At 38.8% G+C, this 23,802-nt stretch overlaps 2 protein-coding genes and 1 long non-coding RNA gene across 3 annotated transcripts in view; 2 read left to right on the top strand and 1 right to left on the bottom strand.

Annotated features, from left to right (window-relative positions):
* Positions 1 to 3,420, top strand: part of TRIP11 (thyroid hormone receptor interactor 11) — a 29,943-nt gene extending 26,523 nt beyond the window's left edge. Inside the window, exons 19-20 of the mRNA XM_021403725.1 lie at positions 240 to 387; positions 1,264 to 3,420. Of these exons, the coding sequence (XP_021259400.1) occupies positions 240 to 387; positions 1,264 to 1,472 (357 nt within the window). The 3' untranslated portion in view covers positions 1,473 to 3,420. The remainder of the gene's footprint in view (positions 1 to 239; positions 388 to 1,263) is intronic.
* On the bottom strand, positions 7,545 to 8,973 carry LOC110401999. The gene is made up of 3 exons (XR_002440742.1): positions 8,934 to 8,973; positions 8,186 to 8,321; positions 7,545 to 8,099 (listed from the first exon to the last, which is right to left on the bottom strand). It is a non-coding gene; the product is annotated as an uncharacterized LOC110401999 (long non-coding RNA).
* The window catches only part of FBLN5 (fibulin 5), a 59,299-nt gene continuing 54,482 nt past the window's right edge, over positions 18,986 to 23,802 (top strand). Inside the window, exons 1-3 of the mRNA XM_021400934.1 lie at positions 18,986 to 19,549; positions 21,692 to 21,746; positions 23,435 to 23,486. Of these exons, the coding sequence (XP_021256609.1) occupies positions 19,533 to 19,549; positions 21,692 to 21,746; positions 23,435 to 23,486 (124 nt within the window). The 5' untranslated portion in view covers positions 18,986 to 19,532. The remainder of the gene's footprint in view (positions 19,550 to 21,691; positions 21,747 to 23,434; positions 23,487 to 23,802) is intronic.

The following is a 23,802-nucleotide window of genomic DNA, read 5'->3' as shown; positions in this document are numbered from 1 at the left end:
AAGTGTATGTGTTGTCTTTAGAGTTGGTCATTTTCCCATAAATGCTGCTCACTGAGACAACAAAAACTTGTTTTCGAAATAAATTACATTGTTACTCATTAAGCAGAACATTTACCTACTGGTACAGAGTTCTTCAGAGCTCGCTGACAGCTGCTTTTTTTTGAAAACGTATTTATTTTTAACTTACTGATGCTCTTTTGAAAAGCATGTAAAATTTAATAATTAGTAGCTTTTTGTAGTCTTTTTCAGAACTGTTTGTGAAATTCCTTGAAACAGAATCTTGCCCAAGCCTTCCTCCACCCAAGCTTTCCGTTCATGATATGAAACCTTTAGGAGCAGCAGGAGCTGCTAAAACTAGCAGTACTCCAACCAGCAGTCAAATACCAGGTAACAATTGAGAATTTCAAGAAAACTTGAAACTATGCTGAGAACATAAATAGCTAAAAGTAGAATTTTCAAAGGGATTTAAATGATTGTGATTCCTCATGTGTAAACTATGAACTTGGTATTTTTTTTCCATTTTGCCATTGAGAACGGTTTAAATCTGGAAGATTAGGATTTTTTAGGGGAAGGTAGGAAGGAGCAAGTTGATTGTTAGATTAAAATCATTTAGAAACAAATTTATTCACTACAAATACATTTTTTTATAATCTGACCAATGTGCGAACATAAAGACTCAAGGTTCAGTTGTGACTCATTGCCCGTGATCTTTATTTACATGGGTTTTCTTAGAATTGACCCTGGGGCAGCTGCCCAATACAGTATGGGGTAGGAAGCATTACCTGGGTGCTGCATGGTAGTGCATGGACCCTTAGGTCTTTGCATAGTGCCTGGAGTCAGTGTGACAGAGATACTTTGTGTTTGATGTTGCATAGGTGAAGTGAACCTTTGCATAGGGTGTCTGTGTTCCATGTCACACAAAAATGTATAGATTTTATTGGATATCCTTAGTTTCTTCTGAATTTCATGCCAACAAGCACAATATGGTTGGGCATGTCCTGGAAATGCCACAATTTTTAACTGGTGACTTGAAGTGTAGACACAGGAACTGTTGAACAAAAGAAGCAACAGGGCAGATAAGAATCAAGATGAGAGAGGATAGAAATAAGTCTATGAGAGTATCTGCAGTCCATGGCAAGCATTTTCGTATTGCAAAAGTAATATGCAGTTGTAAAATTTGTTGCATGGCAAATGCTCTAAAATTGGATAGACTTAAGAAAACTTTCCGACAAAGTTGAGCGTTTTGTTTGTTTTACGTTTCAGATTCTGGAGTCTCAGGAATCAGCAGAAGACCAGATACGAATCCATTTCTAGCACCTCGATCTGCAGCAGTGCCTCTCATAACACCTGCTCCTAGTTCTGGGCATCTACTTATGAAACCTATTTCAGATGCTTTGCCTACTTTTACGCCACTGCCAGTGTCCCCTGATGCCAGTGCTGGTGCTGTACTAAAAGACCTCCTAAAACAATAAATGACCTTGAAGCGATATGATGTTGATAGCACTTTAAGGAAAATGAGAACACTATGCTATATATAATTTACCACAGTGAGGCCTTCTGTATAAAGTCGTATACTTGTTTGCAATTGAATCTTGTTTTTCTTTTAATTACAAACTAATGTAAATTTGAATGATTGCATGCAGAGTTGCCTTCTTTGTAGCAAGTATTCATTTGGGACGTAGGTTAGATTCTGTTGCTAGATTGTCACGAGACAGTTTGAAAGATTTTTAAACACTAGTTTTACTCTTGAGTCCTTTCAGTTATGCAGATACAGCATTAATTCTTTGGTGTTGAGGTCCTTTTTTCCATGAAAATGATCTGCCGTTGGCAACAGAACTTCAAGAACCAGAATTTAAAACAAATTAATAGAAACACCTAGCCAAAATTGGACTTATTTGAGGTGTTGAATTAATGATATAAACTCCAAAGAGTGAAAAATTGAGTAAATGGGAGTGTGATTATTGAGTAGCTGCACTTTTCCCCACAGAGAATTCATTACGCTTAGTTGTATTAAAACATGTATCTCTTATTTACAGGATTATTCATTTTGGGGGGCAGTTTGGGGTGCATTAATCTCTTTTGCACAAGGATTTAATTCCTTTTCCCCCATCTAGTAACTGCTTTCAGTAGTCAAACCCATCAGCACCAAGGAGTTAACTGTGGGAGTGCTTTATTTTTTAGAGATACGCATGTGATGAAGGGTGGGTAATTTAGCAATAGATAAGTTCATATATGTAAAGACACGCTATTGTAATGGTCTAAGATGTATATTTGACAGACTTTTTATCTTGCTGTATTTTGTAGATACAAATATAGGCTTGAAGCTTTAAGATATGTATAGAATTTAAAGGGAAGAACACTCTTGCTTATCCCAAATATGTAAATAGGTCTTTGTAAGACCAAGGCCAAAGTCAATTTTTCTGTAAATTTTGCTGCGATAATTTGTACACATTGTTGGCAAGTAAAGAATGATGTTGCACACTAAAGGGAAAAATTCATCTTGTAACAACAGTTAATCAAGATAAAACATCTTCATTTCAAAGTGTGTAATTTCTAAACCTTTTTATATGCCATTGTTTGTTTAGTCAGTGTTGAAAGATAACTGTTGTGCAGGTTCTATATTAGAACTTTCAACCTTTGCTTCTCATTAAGATCCTGGATTAAGTTGTTGTGTTATATTTAAATAAAATTAATCACAGAAACTTGTACAGAATCAACCAAAATAATGCAAGAAATCTTTGCATTTATTTATGTAGAGGTCAAGTAGTGAATTTCTTTTGTTGCCTTGAAATCTAGCAAAGTTTATTTTAATTACTGTACTTACCTTGAGAACTGGAATCCCTTTTCTCTAGTATGTCAGTGTTTCGTGGAAGACTTACGAAAATTTGTAAATGATCATATTGGATTTTTTTTTAAAATTTTTTACTCCCTTAATAGACAAGGTCTATTGGCAGTCTGACTTCTGTCAGAATGGCAGCCACACATAGTGTACCAAAGTAAATTCTGCATTATGTAATAAATGAAATGAGAATTTAAAATTACCTCTTCTGGAAACATTTCAGTTTGGTACCTCAAATGTACGTCTTTATTTAAACTACTGGACTGGAATAGGTATTTTTTTTTCTATAGCAAATATAAAGAAAACTGAAATCGGATGTCTTCTATGCAGTCTTTCTTGTTCTTGTAATCATGTTTATTTGAAGATGTGCAACTGCTTCAGAATAAAATTGCCTTCGGGTGAGCTAAAGCACAAATAAATGTTTTGAAAATCATGTATGTAACATATTACAAATGGAATATACTAACTAAGCAGATCTTAACTTCGCTGTAATTTTTTTCTTCAATTTTAGAGAGCTTAATATGTATGTGTTTCTCTTCCAGGAGGCTTTATAAATGCCAATAAACAAAGCATGGTGAGACCATTTGTTTCAGGATGCTGTAAATCAGCTTCATTTATACAGTAATTTAAAAGATTTTGAGGAGGGAAATCTAAAACCAAGCAAAAGTATTGAAGAACTTCAGAGTTATTCATTAAGCTCCTTTGGAGAGAAGGAGAAGATCCCCTTTGGGGGGATATAAGAGGCTTCAGTCCTTAAATACTAGGAGGTCTGTTGAACTGTAGAGAAAATCTTCCTTGGCTTAGAGGTTTCTGTTCTAGGGCTTATTCTAAAATTACATTAGTGGGTTTTGTTCTTTATTAGAGATAAAATGTGTTCTGTGTTCCAGACAGTGCTTTCCCACTGAAAAATGGAGAACAAATACATCGCCTTGATTCTATTTCTTAAACGGTCTCACCCACTGCTATAAGTAACTTTCAATATTTGTTTTTATTGAAAGATTTATGAAAATATTTTTTCCTCTGATTTTTTTCTTCTGAGTTTACTTTGTGCTTGATAACTGTTCTGTATATATTCACTTTACCAGTTTCCTGCATTTAACTATGTGACTCATGTAGTCTATCCTGTTAATTGTGTGGGTCTTTCACACGGCAGAAGGGGTGGGGGAGAAGTCCCTTTAGAATTTGAGAAGCTGCAGTAGCTGAAAATTTTCCTTCCCTGTATTGCTTTCATCTTGTTTTTGCAGTGAAAAAGGAGAGAGGTCCTTCTATATTTGGTCTAACAGGCTGTTGCTCATCTAGTGGTAAAGTAACAGAAATGTAGTGGGGAATGGATATTGCAAACTTGGTGTAAGGGAAAAAATAAGGGTTCTTCTCTAGTTTCTTTATCATGAATGCAGGTCATCCTGGTCATTATCATCCATGGTAACGCATGCAAAGAGAAATATGTAGCTGGTTGGTCTTTGTAATTATTACTATAGAATAATGCATTTTGTTTGTTTTAAATTAAGATTTCTTGCATTAAACCAGTTAGTCACAGTAATATGACACTCAATTTGTGACGTTATAATGAGAAATATAAAACGAATATATTTTGTATTTTATCAAGCATCAATTCCCAGCCTATATTTTCTTATTCCTTCTTATTCGTATTCTTGACACACTTTGCATTAATAGTTACTCATAAGGCAGGCTACTTGGAAAATGTGGATATGATTAAGTGACAAAGCCGAAGAGACTGAATGGAAGATACTTGCCTTGTGAGTATTTCACATTGTCACGTGCCTCATGAAAGCTTCACAATGTTAAGCTTCGATGTCCTGTTACTGACAGTTTTGATGACTTGATTGTAGAAGCTCAAGAATAATTTTTCAACTAGCTTAGTCTGACATAATTGTAAATTGGATTATAATCTGGGAGCAGTTGTAACTGGAATAAAATTACACTCTTAATTTGCCATTTACTTGAGGAAAAAACAACCATTAGCTTAATGTGGAGAAACATTAGTATACTGTGGAAGTAACAGGGATAACAGCTTCCTGCATTCTTTCAGACAGAGATCTTTGAGATAGCTATACATTAAAACTAAAGTGGTCATTGTGTCAATGTATCTGCATCAATGTTTAAAAAGATAAACGTCTAAAATATATGTGCCATACAAATGGCAGTGCTAGCAGTAAAGCTTAAGGAATTAAAAATATTGTATACATTTGTTTTACTTCTACTCTGTTTCCCCCTTCCAGTAAAACTGATAGTTTGTTTCCATATATGCGTGTGACTTTCAGGTGGAAAGCTTCTAATAAGCACTCTCAGAAATAACATGTAAGGATTTGCAGCCTATTTTTCTTATTTTGGTTTGTGCCAATATATCCTGCTGAATCTACTTGCAGCCCTGTGGAGCTTAAATATGGAAGCCAGTCTGCAATAAAAATAAGGGAACAGGCAACTGCTGGCTTCTTATTTAAGTAGGAACAAATAATTTGTATATGACATGTTGTTTACAGCAGTAGCAACGCTGAGTCTTAAGCTGTTACATTTGTCTCAAGCTTATAGAGCAGTATGGTGTTGTAAAATGCAGTCTGAAAACATCGCGTATCTAACTCTTGAAATACATTTTATAGCAAGTAATGCTTAAAGGACATTATCAGTGTTAAGTGTGCAAGAAATGTCTGGTTGCTGGTTGTATTAGATCTGTTGCAGGGCTAATTTAGATGAATTTGTTCCACGACATGAGTTCAGCCATGCTGCTAAAAGTCTCAGACATCTTGCCAAGTAGAAGAACATTGTATCATGTAATTAAAGGCTTATTTTCCTTGTCGGAAATAGTAATGAGGAGATAATCGTTTCTTACCTAAAAAAGGGCATTTATCATTTGCTAAGTGCCCATACTAAGTAATTGGAGGTCACTCTGTCCCTTCTTACTGAGCTTGTGTTATTGCCGGTTAAATCTGATTTCTTTAAGTGTTCACAGATGTTGTGCCTCATCCTTGATCTCTGGCAGTAAATTAATCTTTTCTCCACCCTTGTGTTAAGATTCCCATTAGACATCTTCTCACAGATTTTAAAATTGATATCACTTGCACTCAAGTTTCTGGCAGCCTGCGCCAAACTGCCTTTGGAAAGGTTACTGTCTCTGGGTCCGTGATGGTCAGCTAATAACTATTAGCATGGATGTTCACACTAACACACACAAAAAAATAATAAAACACCACTTCCCAGGCCTCCTCAACAAGGAAGCTGAGAACACCATTTTTCTCTGTTTATAGCCATTTTGTTTTGAGATCTACACTATTTGTTTGTTTGTTTGTTTTGCTTCTTCTCATTGGGAACCTTACACAAATGTTTCCTCCTCTGGGGAAATGTGATGTAGCTACCTTGCTGCTCATAGCTCCCAGGTATACAGAATATTACACTTGAAAATGCCTCTTTTGAAATCCCATTTCTGCCAGTTCTGTTCCGTTCCTATTCCTATCAATGAGAATTTACACTATTTAAAGTTCTTCCTGTAGCTGTAAATTCTTAGAAATATTCCTGTTCTGTGGTTGGTGTGACTCTTGTGGTTGCAGAACCGAGTGTGAATGTTTCCAGATCACCTAATTGTCTCTCAGATGCTTGCATGTAGATGTGCAGTTTGGGGCTGAGGATGGAGTGACACCTGAAATAGCTAGAAGCTGGAGAGATGCAAATTCACACCAAGTCAGGAGCTCAAGGGGAAAAAAGGAGGGAAATGGGTCATCATAGATTACTCTTTTTGCTGCATTTCTGTTGTCATTTATTAGTGGGACAAGAAAAATATGGCAGCAGTCAAGAAAAACACAGTGAAGGTAGTAACATGGTCCCAGAATGCTTGTTTGTGATAAAGTGAAAGTAAATTAATCTGATAAATTTAATAAACTTGCATGTTGATCAAATTTCACTTTAGTTACCTTGGCAAATTCAAAACTGTTCATTATGCTCATAATAAGATGCAAGAACGATTCCTATTTTAAAGATACAGTGTCTGTTACTGAGGGATCAAGGCCTTTCAACATATTTTTTTTTTTAAGTGAAAATTGGCATCTGGAGCTTGAAGGAACATGGCTGAATACACAAATGAGGGAACTTTATAGCTAAGATCATGCCATCTAGACCTGGTTTCTGATCACCGGTGGCAAGAGCTGCGCAAGGTTCTGTAGTGGTGTTCTGGTTTGCCATGGGGGATTTTCCCCAAAATTGACACAGAAAGGAAGAGGTGGTTGTAGTTTCTTACTCAGTATGGCCTGAGCTTTTTTCCCAATCTGTGATCATAAAGGAGGGGTCTCTTGGATCCTTGTGATTTGATTTACATTAGGAAAGGCAACTTGCCATTTTCTTAAGTGACAGGCAAGCTTTGGATCAGATCACACATAGCTTGTCATGCACATAGGAGTCTTTAATCATCTATTTCTAGTGTAGCATATTTTAATGAAGTCTAGTTTTGCTTTGGTCAGACCCACCTATGTCAGGACTGAAGCCTCCTGCCCTGTAGGAACATAAGAGGAATATTCTCTTAAGTATTTTTACTGTAGCTGGCAAGTACACACTCAGAGTTGCTGATGAGGAGTTAACATATTTCACAAAAGTGTGAAAGCAACTTAAACTGACAAGCGAGCAGAAGAACAGGTTGCCTGATTGAAGATGCTGTAAGTGCGCAATAGTGAAATGCAGATGCACTGGTTGTGTGGGGCTCCTTTATTGAAGTTCAGCTAAAATGTGTGTCTTGCGACAGAAAATTCAAATGTGAATTGTTTCCTAAGAAAAGCATTTTGTTCACCACCAAAAATAGAAAATGTCTTTCTGGGTTTACCTCGCCATCCTCACAAAAACAGAAATTACTAATATCACCCAGCGTCCAGTGTATGCAGTGTGAATGTTGTCATCTTAGTAAGAAAAATGGATATCCAAAACCAGGATTTCTTGCGCGTGTATTTTGCATCGAAACCTCAGCTTCACAGGCGACAAACTGTTTTTCAATGTGGAAAGGTTAAGTCATCTGAGACAGACCCTGAAATGTCTCTAGAAGGCTATTTCTAAAATAGTGAAGGTGAAATCTTTGTCTGGATTATTAGGAAATCATGGAAGGGCTTTACTCTCTGTCCCATCTGTTCCTAGGTTCTTCAAAGGCACATCTGCACGCTGTCATTCAGCAAGCATCCGGTTGTACTCAAACAGAAATATTTGCATACGTTTGGTCAGTGCGTTTGCTATAGCTGAAATGTGTGAGGTGGGCTGGTGGGCTGTTCATCTGCAGAGAAACATAGATAGAGAACAAATACTTGCTTTTTAACTGTCCAACAACATTTCTTGGGCTTTTAGATCATTATTTCGTACTGAGAAAGCAGTGTTCAGTTCAATCTTAGTGCTTCAGGTGCCTGCAGATCCTGGCAGCAGCAGAGGTGATTGCATATGTATCAGGTGGGGATTGCAGTGAAAGAAGTTGTATGCATTTCTATACCTGCAGAAGTGTCTGAAAGAGAATAGACCGGAAGTTAAATTTCCCCACCGCTCAGTCTGAATTTTGATGCTTGCAGTTAACCATTTATATTAATGAGAGAGCCGCTGAAAAAGCATTAGTCTGATGAATGTAAAAGATTACAATACTTGGGTTATGGTTAACTATCATTAGCGGTTTTTGTCAATGATTGACGGAACAGAATTTAAAAGCCATGTTGCTTGTGGCAGTTCAACAAGCACTGACACACAACAGATTGCTGAGCTAATCAGTTGTACATAGGTCACTCTGGAAGCAATGTCTCCTATTTATTCCTATGGAAACTACAACAGATACAAAGAGCACAATAACACTGTTTGACAGAGCAAATTCTCAGCTACAATACACTATTTTTCAACACAGTCACCACCATGAGCTATGCATTTTCACCAGTGATGAACAAGAGCCTGCGTGCTGCACTCCTAACTATCTGCACCAGTGGAGGTGACCCACTGTCGCTGTCACCATGGCAGAAAAGCACCGCTCACTGCGCTCACATCCACTGCTCGGTCTCCAGAAATGTTAAGTGAGCATCAAAGGATGTCAGTGGGTGCCATTTTTTCCACACAGAGGCATTCAGTGACACACCATTCCTTCATCTGCACTTCCAATTTGTTAGACTTCCCCTCTGCCTCCATCTGTCACATGGCAACAAAATGGAACAGAATATCGTTAGGAAGGTTCAGCCTCTACAGCCATACCACCAACATCCACCTCTGATGTTGTGAGCCACCATAATAAAATAGGAGGCATTACTTTTGAAGCAGCCCTGTATCTGGGAAACAAGCAGCTTAGGCAAATTGTTGCACGTGTTAATGAAGTAAATCTGGAATGTACCCTACCAACAACCAAGAATGCTACTCTGTCTCCCTCAGTGCAAAGGAAACCTAGATTTTCTGAGAGCTGTCTGGATACGCTTCAAATATCAACCCAAACCATCAAGGTAAGGAAAATCCTCACAGTACTTCGATGTGGTTAACTCTAAGTTTTCTATTTGTAACATAGGTATTGTATTTCACTACATCGTATTTCATGATGGCATCGTAGCCTGGTTTGGTGCATAAACCAAAGAGGTTTTATGGATCTGAGGCAGATAGATAATATTTCTTTCATGTTGTTATCCACCACTCTTGAACAGCCATTTCATATCTAATGTTTGTTGATGGAATATTTAGCAGTTCAAGGAGTCAGGGAAAAGCTGCACATAATAGGATCAAAATGGTGTGTATTTTGTTCAGCAGCTTCTTCTGGAGGCTGTTCTATTGAGTGAACAAAGTCATGTGGTTGATACTGGCCTAATAAAAGTGTACTAGTAACAGTTTCTGACTCCCTAGAATGGGAAACACTGTTAAACATAACCTTCTGAGAATAGGAAGCTGAGAGAAATAATGCTTCAAATCTAAGCTTTTGTAAATTAGCATGCACTTAGCTTTGTGCTCCGTAAGGTTTTGAGAACTTGACCTTTGTATATGTTGCCCAGAGAGAGAGTTTGGGGAGCAATGCTGCAGAAGCCAATGTTAAGCTTGCTAGATGCAACTGGATTAATACAACTAAATAAAAGTAACCTGATGTATACAGCTTAGGTACCCTGAATTCACGTGGCTCCTGAACAGTATTACCAGCTGAAATTACTTTTAGCTTGAGCAACGAAGTGGCAACTGGGTCTAACTAGTACAACAGCAAGAGAAAATAGACGTTTTGAGCAAATAAGTCCGGTGGGATAAGAATGATAGTTCTTAAATGGGAATAGCTAGAAAAGATGAGATTTGTAGACATTATTTCTCAAGAGAGTTAGTAATGGCCATTAGAGTGATCCTGAACATTTTCTGGTGCTTATAGGAAGGGAAATGAAGGATTGAGCCTTCACTTGATCATGGGGGGAGTGAATCACGTGAAATGTTGGTTGTAAAACTGACTTCTATGTAGAAATATTTGACTGTCTCCTATAGCAATGTTCTTTAATTTTATAAGGTATTAAAATGCTTTTTCTTGAGTCAAGCTTCTGTTTGTAATGAGAGAGTGCTTCCAGAATCACAAGCAAATCAATGAGTTGTTTCTGATTCATCCGTATGTTTCAGTTTATGTGCCATACCACAGAACTAACACTGAAGTGTACTAGCAGTAAAAATATAGTAAAGAAAGCGGCTTGAGTGGTAGATTGCAGCACTGAAAAATATCAAAACTGAAGCTTTTTCTGGAAATACAATTGGAAAATATTTATACTCTACTTCACTCTGTATGGTGAAGTAATTTGTGCCAATAAAAATGTAGGCAAACAGAAGATTGCCTTATTTTTGACAACAGAAGCAGGAATAGATGTGTTTAGCAGTTTTCAGTTAACTTAGGGAAGGCTTATTATGAAACTAAAAAAAATTGAGCACAGGATTCTAAATAAGATGAATGAGTCATAGCTAGGCTTGCCAGATCTGTCTGAACCCAAACGTAGACTCTGAATAGTACGCTGTCTGCACAGTACTTAGGACCAAGGACCTACAGAGTGCCACTCGTAGGCAAAGATCTTGTAGATGGTACCTCTGTCTTTAATGGACTGTGACAGAGCAATAATTATGATGATGTCGTTATTAATTTGGTTATGATTTGGTTATTAATTTATAATATGGCTATTATATTATTAATTATTAAGCCCCAAATCTGCTTTCCTGAACTGGGGAATCAAGAAGCCCCTGGCACTCTGGCCGCGATGTTCTTCCAAACTCCATCAGTGGCTCCAACCAGATGCTTTGCAGGTATCCTGAAGCCTGCACCACTCTGGCTGAACTATGACTGAATTAAGCCTGTAACTCCAAGGAAAAGGCTTCCTTGTGGTCTGTCATACTGATGTCGTCTTTGTGCTTGGCACTTAGAGCTCTACTTGCCCATAATATCAATGTATTTGACTACTACTAAAAGAAGAGTGCCAAAGAGAAGATGGATTTGGTACTGAGAAGTTCCACTTGTCTAAAAATGATCTCAGACCACAGAGTCTGAATTTTGAGTGGTCTTATGTGGAGCCAGGAATGGGACTCAGTGCTCCTCTTGGGTTCCTTTCAACTCATATTCTATGATTCCAGCTGTAAAGGAAAATCTCCAGGCAGAGCTGTCTCACCAGAAACCATGAGTGGGCCATCCAGGGCCAGGTATATAGCTCTGGTGAGCAGCCTCTTTGGCATGTTCTTGTTAATGTGCAGCAGCTTAGAGATCAAGCCTATTCTACTGAAATCTTTTTGTTCTAATGGAATCAGAAGCACTAACAGTTCCAAGGTTGTTATTATAGACTCATCATGTGATTATATGATACCTCCTAATTAAACTGCAATGTGGTTTCTTTAGCATCATCTGAGAAGGTATTTTTGAATGTCCTTTGGAAATCTCAGTAAATTATATTGCCTCAGTCTCTTGCCTGCTTACTCATCAGCTGTTTCAGAAAGGTCCAGAGGATTTGTGAAATGTGGCTTCCTATTACGATCGCCACAATGACTTTTCCTCAGCTTACATGGGCTTGTGTTCAATATTTCTATTTTTAATTATAATTTAGTACTAATATGCCTGATGTAGTGGATTTACTGTTCTGTATTTTATTAAGCACTTAATGGAAACCTGTTGAATACAGTATTTTACTTGGTATCTTTTGTTCTTGTAGTATGGGGGAGCTTTTGGGATTGTTACATTTATAGTAGGCAACTCAGCAGTTACGTGCATACAGATCTGTTATAACACTTAATTTCTGATGTCAAGTGAGCACTGATGAATTGTTAGTCTTCATTTTGTTGATTTGTTCTACAGTCTCTTCTACTGGCACTTCAATTTATGCAGGTTCTCCAAAGTATCATCTCTTTTTCTTTCTCTCTCTCTCTTTTTTTTTCATTCCACAATGAGATTTCTCTAGCAAACACAGATGAAGAAAAACTGATTAATTTTCTACTGTGATTTTATCTGTCCTAAGCACTATTTTTATACCTTGTTTATCTGCTGGTTTTGCAGACTGTTTGGCAGTTTTCCTGCTCTTGGTGTGTCTGAAGAATAATTTATTATTAGCTTTTACGTCTCTTACAACTTGTTTCTCAAACTTTATTAGCCTGCTTTTCCATGCTTTTTACGCTCAACCTGTCAGTGTTTTTGTTCCTTTCTATTTTCAAGTGGCACCAATCCAGCTTCTTGATTTTTGCTCTGAAACAGTGTACAAAATGGGGACTGATTGCTTTATCAGGTTCCAGCAGTGGGGTCTGCTAGCCATGCATGCACCTCAGTAAAGAGAATGGTCCAGTTCCACCAGTTTTTTGCATGGGTACTTGAGGTTCTGGGCGTCAGCAGCACCAGGATGGAGTGGAGCTACTCAAAACAGCTGCATTGCTTCTGCAGGGGGAAACACCAGTCCTGCTGAGTAAATTGTGCTGTGATAACCAGCACAAGTCAAAGCAAAGGACAGTGGCAAAAGAAAAGAAGCAATCTGTGCAGTAAGTTGCATCCTTTTGCAAGACTTGGTGAGTGTTGCAGCACATGCACAGCTGAGCTAGCAAAGAGTAGGAGCATCCCCTGCTCACTGTGATTCCTTGCAGAAATGGCACCCACAGCACTCTGAATTTCTTCAGTTTAGGAGCCCTCATTGCTGCACAGTGGCAAATAATGACCTTGAATACAATTAGGTGACACTATTCTTATTGTCCAGTTTCATAGCCAATTTGTTTCCAAATGGTTTACTTAACTCATGAAACCCCAAATTAGCAGGTAAACTACGAAATAGTGTAATCCCTGCTAAGGAAATAAGTAAATTTAAAGACAAAAAATACACAATTTCTAATAATGAAGTAGAAAATGACTTTAAAAAAACCAAACTCTTATTATACATCTCTCCTAGAAGACTACTTACTCCAAAACAAAATTCAAAATTATCAAAGAAAGTTTTAAATGGTTAGGAAAGCAATTGAGTAAGTATAAAAGTAAGTCAAAATTAGCCCTTTCCTCACATGGAAATGCTCTGCCAGTCCTGTGTTTGTGTAAAACAGTGATTGACAGTTATCTAATGCATTAAACCATTAGATAAGGAAAAGATCCAAAAAGTGTAGGCACCCTTGTTGATTGTTTTACTGGAATAAAACAGAAGTCTTTGCTTATACGTACATCTGTAAGAATGAAACATGTTTAAAATGGGAATGTTTTCCACTACCTGGAAAGAGACAAGCTCTGGAAGAGAAGAATGATGTCAAGTATTTTTCTGCTCTGGGTTCATCAGCAGGGTTCTGGCAGGTGCCCTTACAAAAATAGTGCACATACTTGAGAACACTCAAACACCCACCTTTGGGAGATGGCATTTCCAAGACTTGTTTGGGTTTGCTCTGAATCTGAAGTGTTTTAATGGAAAATGCAGTAAGTGCCTGATGCCATAGAGGACAATGTCTTGCTCTGGATTAAAATGAATTGCTAAGCAAACTTAAAGAATATCGAAGAAAAAGGAGGAAGGATGCTCAGCTAAATCTGGGGAAAAAATACCAAAATGTTGCTTTCATGTGATGGAAATAATGTACTGAGGAGAGGAGGGAGCACAAGTAAAGCTGATGCTTTACCAGCATACATGCCCCAGCAGGCAGGGAATGCTTCCAGGATGGTGTGGAATGGTGAGCTACTGTCTCAAGTTGGTTGTTCTGATGTGAAGCCTGATGCTGTTGGGAACACGTGTGGACCACAGCAAACACACTGGGTGTAAGATAATAAAGAACTTGAGAAACTGCAAAAAAACGGTGCAGTCTTGAAGCATTTAAACATAAAATAAATTGGTCCTTAATATTTCTAAGGGAGACATAGTACATATTTCTAACTCTCTGGTCATAATTGGAGACCAATGGCTTATGTATCACAGGCACTTGCAAAGACCGGCTGTTGGCTTCCTCAAATAGCAAAACAGACTTTAGTCCTGGTGCAGACGTATTAGCAGTTTTATGTCTTTATTTATGGGAGGTCATTCTCAGCTGAAATTGGTCATGAAGAATTTGCTTGCTTGTAAAGGGGGCTGGTAAACATCTCATTACAAGATTAAAAAGCATTGTTTTCAGCCACACTGTCCAGAGCATTTGACAAAAATGCAGTGAAGAAAAGACTACAGCCTAGATAATCTACATGCCAATCTTATAAAATAAATAACAAACGGAAATGTCTGTCTAGTTTCAGGCAAAATGTGAACTGCAGTTTCCAGAGCTATATTCAAACATGAGATTCTAAAGAAAAAAAAATGGGCATATCCTGATACCAGGACAGAGGCCTGAGCGTCATAACCTCAGATGCAGCTCACGAGGAAGCTGTCAGTTCTGAAGGAGATATTTTGTCCTTGCATACAGGATGATGCTCTATATGCTTTTAACAGTAATATAGTTTTTAAAGTGTAAATGTAGGTCATTTAAAGATCAAAAAAATGAAGAAGAAAAGGAATGAATGTTGTGTGCTGATAGAAAAGAATAGTAACACTGAGGGACCTGCTGGGCGTTGTCTCGTGCACCAAAATTTCTGGGGAAGAGCCTGTATTTTTCCTGGGAAAGTTATCAAAAGCTCTTTGTTTGCTTGTTTGCTTTGCTCTTAGCTGAGCGGAAAAAAAGGAACAAAAGGTAAGCATTCTTACAAGAAGAAAGAAAAGACCATAACTAAGCGAGTGAACATCAAACTTGGTCTCACTAAAGGTAATATACCTGAAATAGTTTTATCTTTCAGCTGATGTACTTAATTGGGCATTGGTTTAAGCCGTTTGGGTTTTGGTACATACCTGCTAGATCCTACTATTCCTCATTTCGTGGGGTGATTAATATGTTTATAGAGTAATAAAGTTCAATCTGAGTCCACATTTAGTCCACATTTCGGAATGGAGCCGGTGGTGCCTGAGTTTTCCATTGATTGCTATTTTATTTAAAGTGCTGTTAGAAACAAGCATCAGAGCAACCACAGACCAGCAGATATACAAGAAGTTAGATAAGTTGAAACAGAAACTTTAGATTACGTGGTCTGATGAGAGAATACTTGCTCAGAGAACATTTGCTGCAAACATTAAAATGGCATCACACATTGTTTCTGGGGAGCAGTGACAGCAGCAGCAGTCCTGCATCATACAGTGTTGTCAGCCCAAGAGAAAGCATGCTTCAGACAAATTACATTCCCACAGAGGAGGGAAGGAAGGGGTGCTGCATTGGCTCTTTTTTCTATGGATATCTCACACAGGTGGTAACTTTACTGTATAGAGACAACTGCACCCACAGAGATGGGAGTACAGCAGGAACTGTTACATCTTCTCCTTCCTAATGACAGGAGTGCAACCTGCAGATCAGTACAACATGATAGGACATCTCGGAAACTCTGCATTTCCAGTACGTTCTAGTTAGCACCAGTCATGTTTTTAAAGTTACGTATTATGTTAATTTTCACTGCTAATTATAGTTTGTGTTGTGTTTGGCTAGGAAAGGAAAATATGTAAGGAAATATGCTTCTGAGCTTCTGCTCTGAGCCATCTGGAACAGGTTATTATGTTATTCATGTTATGAGACAGCATTTATACTTGTATTTCAGACACGGGGCGAAGCTGACCTCAGCTGATAGCATAACATAATCCATCTTTGAAAAGGAGAGGGAAAACTCCCCAAACACCAAGAGTTTGCAATTGGAATTCTGTGCTGAGAGGTGGAAGAAACAAGCCCAATGCCTTTTATGCAGAGTTAGGGCTTGAGACCAAGTTTCCCATGTGCTCAGTGCTATTCAGGTGGCATTAGGGGGTGATGAGTGTATTTCAAATGGCTCCCTGTCACATGTTATATTGATACATGACAACATCAGAAACTTTCTTATTTAGCTATCTCCAGGAACACTTTAATCAACCTCCAAAGTCAGATTGAACCCAGCCTGTGAATCTCATTGGTGCTTGGCTGATGTCTAAATGCAATTGTTTCTGCAAATGCCAAGCAGTTGTGCTTTAAGTGTTTTACCAGTTTTTCTGGTAGGAAATTTGGTCCCGAAAGGTTTTTTAGAGAAAAAATGGATGTTTTAACCATCTAGTGTTTGGACATAGGCCCTTGAAGTGTCAGTTATTGGCAAAGTCCTTTACTGAATTCAGGTCTTCAGGACTATAAAAGATGTCTACGACTTGTCATTTTCAGTACATTTGGGCTTGCACACCTATCTCCACACATATCTGTACAATTTGAATGCTCTCACAGTTTGACAATGTCCTTGGGAATGTTCAGAGAGGGTGAACTTTAAAAAAAATATTTACAAGAGCTAAGAAACATTTTTGGCTGATATAGTTCTAGAGAAGTAAATATAATAGCAGAACTTTAAAAGGAGATGAAATGTAGTAAAAGTAGAATATGACTTGCATTTGTGAAGCAGACTTTTTGTTCAGGAACACTGAGTGTAATTAACTCTCCCTGGGTACTATGACCTAAATACAGCTTTTGTCTTTGCATTCAGAAGCTGTTAGGTCACATTCTCTGGTGCCAAGGATCACTGTTACCACAGTGTTCAGCATTACCTACAGGAACATGGCACAATCCATACATTCCACTATCTCATCCAAAGAGGGTAGAGTTAAGGGTATGCTACATAGCTTGTGTGCCCCTTATGTTAACATATTACACAATTTTCAAAATGTATGTCTTAAACATAATTAGAGCTATGATTTCAACCCTAGCTATGTGCAAAGCAAATTTTTAAGACCATATTCAGTTACATAACACAACCTCATTCTGTACTGTGGACTGTTCTACACCTCCTCATGAAGACAAAGTCAAGGTAATCTAAACTGGCGGATTTTAGAACATGAGGAAACAGCTGACCACTGAAGTAAAAGGGTTGCTCCAGCTGAAGTCTCACCACCATCCTATGCATAAATGGTAAGGATGTCAGTAGGTGGTGTTGAAAGATACACTGAATATTACTCGCTTTTACAGGGTGAACAGAAGAGTTTTTGTGTACCACAAATGCTTTTCTTTATGCAACTCTTCTTATCAAAGAAAGATGTGATTTGGGTGTGGCTACAACTCATCATTTTGTGGCAGGTCATAGTTACCAAAAGGTACTGCAAAAATTTAACTTAGCCATAACAAATTCTTTTATTTAGGAAAAAAAAATCACCACATTATGAACTAACCCAAGATGTGGTTTGGTACTCTTTATACTCTGGATTTTATCCACTCCAGCTGCCTGATGGAGACAGGAAAAATCCAAACATTTGTACAGTATCCCTTCTTAAGGGAGCCACTTAGCTGATCGAATCTGGATCCATCTCCTGTCTTCAGTGCTGGAGCACCTCTCCCAGATGGCTGATGAATCAGAACTCTTCAGTCTGAGCCAGGAACAGACTTGTGCTGCACCCATGCCGAGATTAATGCATCCATTAATGATTTTGCCATGGAAAGTGAGAAAACTTCCATGGATCAGCAAATGAAGTATTAAGAAGTATACAAAACAAGTTCATCCACAAGTATGGATCTTCAGAGCATCTGCTTTGCTGTAGAGATATTTCTAATATCTTGAGTAGATCTTCATGCACCTAAAATATACCAAGCATGATGACTTGTAGGCTTGCTAGCTCTCAAGATCATTGAGCAACAGTGGTCCTATGATGGAATGACGACACTACTGACCGTTAACTTTTGCCTAAATGAAAACACCCAGTTTTTGCTGGTTTTCTCATCCATGAAAAAACATGACCAGCTTTGCCAGAATTCTTGTGTGTGTTTTTGTTAAGCACTGGAGAAGTTTATTTAAAATAAATTAATTGGTTCTTGTTGGTCTGCAAACATATTGACATCCTACGGGAGAGTTTACATTTCCATGCAATGCAAGTGATATAAGCAAGTCAGTGAGAGAGAGAGCTTCTGGTGCTGTAATTTTTTTTGTTAATCGTTTGGACAATTACAATCAGCTGGTGAGATACAGATCTCTTGTCCCCTCAGCACCAATGTGATCTCCGGGTGCTCAGCAGCCCTGAAGCAGCTGAACCTTTGTTCCTTAAGCTGTGTATCCACACCTTAAGGCCAGTTTTAGAAACATCTGTTCTAACTGTTTCTCCATAAGTAATGGAGAGATGTGAGAGAGATTTTATTTTGTCAGACCTTTCAGTTCCTTGGGAATGAAGGGTTTTCACAGATGGAAGCTCTACAGAAGTTCAAAGTATTCATTTTGTTTATGTCTGCATTTAATTTCTGTGTTCATCTTTGGGTCTAGGATAATCACTGCAGCATCTGATTGCTTACCTCTTCCATCTCGTAAATCTTCTGCTTGACCTACCAAAGTTGTGCCTCGGGCAAAGTTGCAAAACACCTGAAAAAGGACTTTATTTCCTTCCTCTTCAGTCATAACTGGAGATCTGCAAGATATATCTTTCCTGAGAAATTTCATTTCAAAACTGCTCCCTTAAGCACAGGGTCAGCCTAAAAAGGACCAGTGTTTGTAGACAAACCATTTGCTTTCCTTTGAAGGTTTAATTTGTTTATTCCTGTTTTCAAATAATCCCCAAGCAATATAGTTCCTGTAGCTGTGATTGTCACGAATTCAAGTTATTCACCTCCCAGAGGGTCAGAACTTTCATTGCTATGCCATTGGCATGAAGCAGCGGGTGTTGCATATTCATCGTCCGAGACACCAGCTAGAGGGCCTCAAAAAAGTCTGACTTTTTTGTTCTCAGAACAAGGAAAACAATCCCTTCCCTTCTCCAGTCCCCTGATAAGAGTTTCTGTCCAATAACGGTGCTCTCTGCTCTGAGGCACATTTAGCTGAGAAGTCTGCAGCGGGAGAGGCTTTCCTTCAAGCTGTTAGTGTTTTATCCTGGCAGGCTCCTCGAGATTGTTGTGAGGAGTCTAGCCAGTTGGTGAGCTTTGTAATCTAAACCAGCTGTCCCAGGCTGAGGCCCCCATTTGCATTGTTTAACATACTTAGAAAATGAAGTGTTCATTTTTAACATTCCTCCTCCAATTGGTTTAATGCTGAATTACAGAAGAGAACTAAGCAAAACCAGGTGCTTTCTCTGTATTCTCTCCAGTGTCTGAGGAGGTACGGACCGCTCCCGATCTTCTCCGTTACTTGCTCTTTCATTCTTTGGACTATAAATGACTGAGGAACTGAAGGGCTAGCAGAGGGTAATGTTTGGAAACACTTTCTAGTTATTCATCAGCACAAGCTCTGTTTTTTTTCCACCTTTCCCCAACTGTTTTGGACATGCAAGGATTAAAAAGGTAAGTGATATGCATGAAACTCCTATACTTACTGAAGGGAAACCTACGTGTGGAAAATATCTGTGGTGAAGATTCAGTATGCCAATCCACTTGCTAAAGCCATTTGCATGGAGACAGGGTCTCAGTGGTCAGAGGTGGGGAAAGACAATATCTGTTACTAAAGCTGCGCTGTTTCTGACAGTTTTCTTCTTGATCTGTGCTTATATGCTGCACTTTAAGAATCCCAGCCATCTCTGGGAGTGCTGAATTGCAACAGCAAACGAGTCCCCTGGCTGCAGTGACAAATTTGAAGCTAATTAGTTACTAATGTAGAAGTTAATTACTGCTTTAAAATACTATGCCTGCCGGACAAGCTATTGTGACCAGCTGAATGTAGCACTGATAGAGTAACAAGCCTGTTAATAATTCTTGAGGGGATTTGAGAGCTCAGTAATGGGCAAATTGTGATGGTGGCTGCAGACGGAATGCGTATGAGGCAATAAGGTCACCCTCCACCCCAAGAGGGAAGCACATATTATCTTGTAACAACGGAAAGACTGTCTAGAAAAATATGAATTTTGTCTGACTGATTTTACAGTGGATTTTGTTAGTGTGCACTGCTCTGCTGTAATGTGAAGTGCAGCCCTAGGTATGCGAGGCAGCTAGGTGTGTTAGCATTCAGCTGTAACCTGTTGTACTTCCTTCTAGTGCTGTTCTTGCTATATGCATAGTGAGGGCACAGTCTGTGTATCCCGTGCACACTTTAAAATTACTTCAAAAAGATTTAAGGCATCAAAAGTGAAGTACAAGTCTAAACAGATAATATTGTCATTTGAATGCTTTGCATTTGACTCTTCAGGAAAAGTCTGTGTAGAGTTTGCTTTTCCTTGTCACTCAGAAGCTGCCAACAAGCACGACATATCTCCACAGCACTACGAACAACCATTTTAGAGTTTGTGTTTACTTTTCAGAGCTTGTATCTGTCTCCACATTCAAAGCAAGTGTGTTCAAAGGTGTCGGTCTCTGTTTGTGTGTGGTTTTGCCTGATGCATTTGTGGGTCTTGTTCAGCAGCTCACTTTGCACTGGAAATCAGAGACAGCTCTGAAAGTTGGCAGCTCACTCGAGTAGCAGAACTAAGACTACCTAAAATATCTTGTGATTCCTGTGCTGGTTTGTGGGAAACGTATACAATTGCCATTCAGAACTAAAATCCAAGCTAAGCAAGATTTAAGTTTAATTATATTGAAAAGAAATTTTATATAAGGCAGAGGCAAAACACTGAAACCCACAGTGCATAGAGAAAAATCAATTCTTGCTGTCCTTTCCTGGTTTTCTGTCAGTGAATACTTGGGGGTGGAGGTTAGCTGACCGGAGAATTTTTATGCTCCAGGTGAAGAGTCCTGTATATAGCCACAGAGCTCTGTTACTGAGGGACCCTCTTCTGTCAATTGCAGCAAAGAGACCCAGCTTGCTCCAATAGGTGCTAAGGTGATATAACTGGGGATGTCTCCACTGAGGATAGCAGCTTCCAGTATCTGATGACCTAGCACAGCATATCTACTTGCAGAGCAACATATTACTGAAGGCTGGGGAAAAGGACAGAATCTGAACCTAAGAAAATGGATTAATCTCAGATATAGTCTCCCGAGGATGAAGTGTGGCTTAGCGGTTAGTGCAACTGGCTTGGATTCAGAACCTCCTGCATGTCATCTCTGCAGCCCTGCCAGTGAGTTGCACGATGAGCTTAGGCATGGCCTGTGCTCTGGTTTACCTATCTGTAAAATGCAAATAATGTGCACAAAAAGCTTTCATGTTGTCAAAAGAAAGGTGCCACAGAGGGGGCAACTATGCTTTATTGAATATTATGCACTTCCTCATCAAACAGCTTCTCCATGGAATGTCATAAAAAACTTGTTAATTAGTTGACATGTACAGTCTGATTTTAGTCACAATTTTATAAAACCGTAGTAAAATTACTGACTGAGATCTGAATGTGGTCCACAGTTGCATTACTCCCTCTCCAGAAGCCAGATTTATATTAGCAAAAAACTCTGGAATGTACTGAAGTGTCACTAGAGATTAGTTCGTCTGTGTGTATTTAATTCTGTATAATGAGCCTGGTTATAAGAAGGTTTTCAGCCTATTTTCTGTGCACATTACAGGATACTGACTGCTTTCACACTGACCATCTGCCTTTCGAGCCCTGGAAAAGCACAGGTGAGAGGTGTACAGAGAGATCTATGTACTGTAATATACTGAAGCACTATATGGCATGAGACTTAACTGGCTAGCAGGTGAATAGGAAGCTCTGTGGTCTGGGGTTTACATGAAAAGGAAGCTGTGTGGTCTAAGGGTTTAGAGGGGAGGACTGGGAGCCAACGGGATTCTGGAGTTGAACATGGACTGAACTTTTTGACTCATCCTTGCCAGCTCAGCAAAATATCCCTGCAGAAACCTGGACCTCACTGAAAACCTGATTCTGCTTCTGAACTGAACACTTTTGAAAAACAAAATAAAAGCCATCCCAAGAGAGCAAGGATAGCTCGGTTCTGTGGTGGGGAACACCCATGTTTGGAAAACTTATTCATGTAAACAGGCATGTTCTGTGCATAGCAGTCTGGCAGACTCTTGTCTTAAGACTTTATTTTTGGACTATGAGCCTGAATGACTGCATCCTAGGTCTTCACTTTAATTTCTGCCCAAAGCCATTTTGTTCAAGAGACAGAGTTTTCGAGGGTGGGTGGAAGTAGAGCAGTCCAGTTCTTGAAACAGCAGAAACATTAGTTCTTTGTAGTTCTTTGTGTTCTTGGGCTCCAAGTGGACTTTAAATTAGGAAAAAACAGTTCCCAAAGGCATGTTATGCTTGGATTCCTAGTTGATAATCCAGATATGTTCAATGTCCAGAGCTGTGTTTCTTTGCCAAAAGTCTTTGAAATGTAGTTGTGTGCTTTCTTCTGTTACATGAAAAATTTTCTGCATGGGGCATCTTTACTGATATTTTTGTGGGGAAAAAAAGAGGAATCTTGAATAGACTCCATCTCTGTGCCTTCTGGTTACATCAGTGCTTCCTGTTCTCTGGATGCCTCTTGCTCACCTTCCTCAGCACAATCTATTTTACTGGAAGGATCCACTTGTGTTATCTGTGTGGCCCACTGCTAAATTGTGGGAGGCCCAGTCAAAAACTAGGGAGAGCAGGGAATCATTTTAATGGGTTTTTGACAAAAGTCACCATTACTGTCATTATTTTAGAAATGCTGAGGGACGCTGATTAGGTGCTAAAGACTCTTAAGTTTCAGCCCTGATGTCAACCAATAGCATTGCATGGGAAGGAACAAGGTTTGCAGTAACCTTGCATGCATAGAACATGTGCTGCGTAAAGAATTATCCTCTGAATACTTAAAGGTTTCGTGTAAACGAAAAGCCTTTTTTTAAAGCTTGTTATGTTTTATCTATGGCTTCCTTTAAGGCCAGATGGCTAACTTATTGAGAAGTAAGTACTGAACTGTCCACATGTGGAGTTCTAGAGTGTGTTTGGGAAGGTAGCTAGTATCTTTAAACTGAGCTCCTTTGTTCTAGCAAAAACCAGACACCAAAATTGAAGAATGCAACTTCTTTATTAACTGCTGGTATGGAGTGTGTAGCACATCACGTGTTGGTTATCCTAGCAGAGTAACGACCTAAATAGTCAACACCTGTGGGAATTACCACCTGAGTTAAGGGGCTGTCACATGTGCTGGAGGTCTCAGGTTTATGCCTTGCTGTTTGTCCTTTCTTTATTTTCATTTACAGAACTTTGTGGTGTAGTGCTGGACAACTGTACTAAGCATAATAATCCAGATGAGGATTTGACTCTGAAACCCTCTCATTTCACAATCACTGAGTGTCCTTTTTCTTTCTCATTTTAGCAACAATGCACTAATGGGTTTGACCTGGACCGTGCCTCTGGGCAATGCTTAGGTAGGACTTAAATTAAATAAATGAAATTAAATTGGGGTTCAGAAATGCTGACTTTATCAAATTAACATTGTACTGCTCTTGGTGTGTTTTAGCTGAAAAGTTCTCACTGTGTGATAAGCATGTGTATGTGTGTATGTTTATGTAGCCCAAGTATATATCTAACTTTGACAACTCCAAGACACTAATTGGCTCAGGGCTTGTCGAATACCTGTAATGCACTGAGATGAGTTGGGGAGCTCAGTCCAGCTGCCAAAGGGCAAGGGTAGTATACATTCCTTCTCTTTCTTCTCTAAACTCTGTGTTCATTAATTTTGTT

The sequence above is a fragment of the Numida meleagris genome, chromosome 6, assembly GCF_002078875.1.
Source record: "Numida meleagris isolate 19003 breed g44 Domestic line chromosome 6, NumMel1.0, whole genome shotgun sequence".
Lineage (NCBI taxonomy): Eukaryota > Metazoa > Chordata > Aves > Galliformes > Numididae > Numida > Numida meleagris.
Note: the sequence above shows the minus strand (reverse complement) of the source record. Positions and strands in the feature narration are given on the sequence as shown.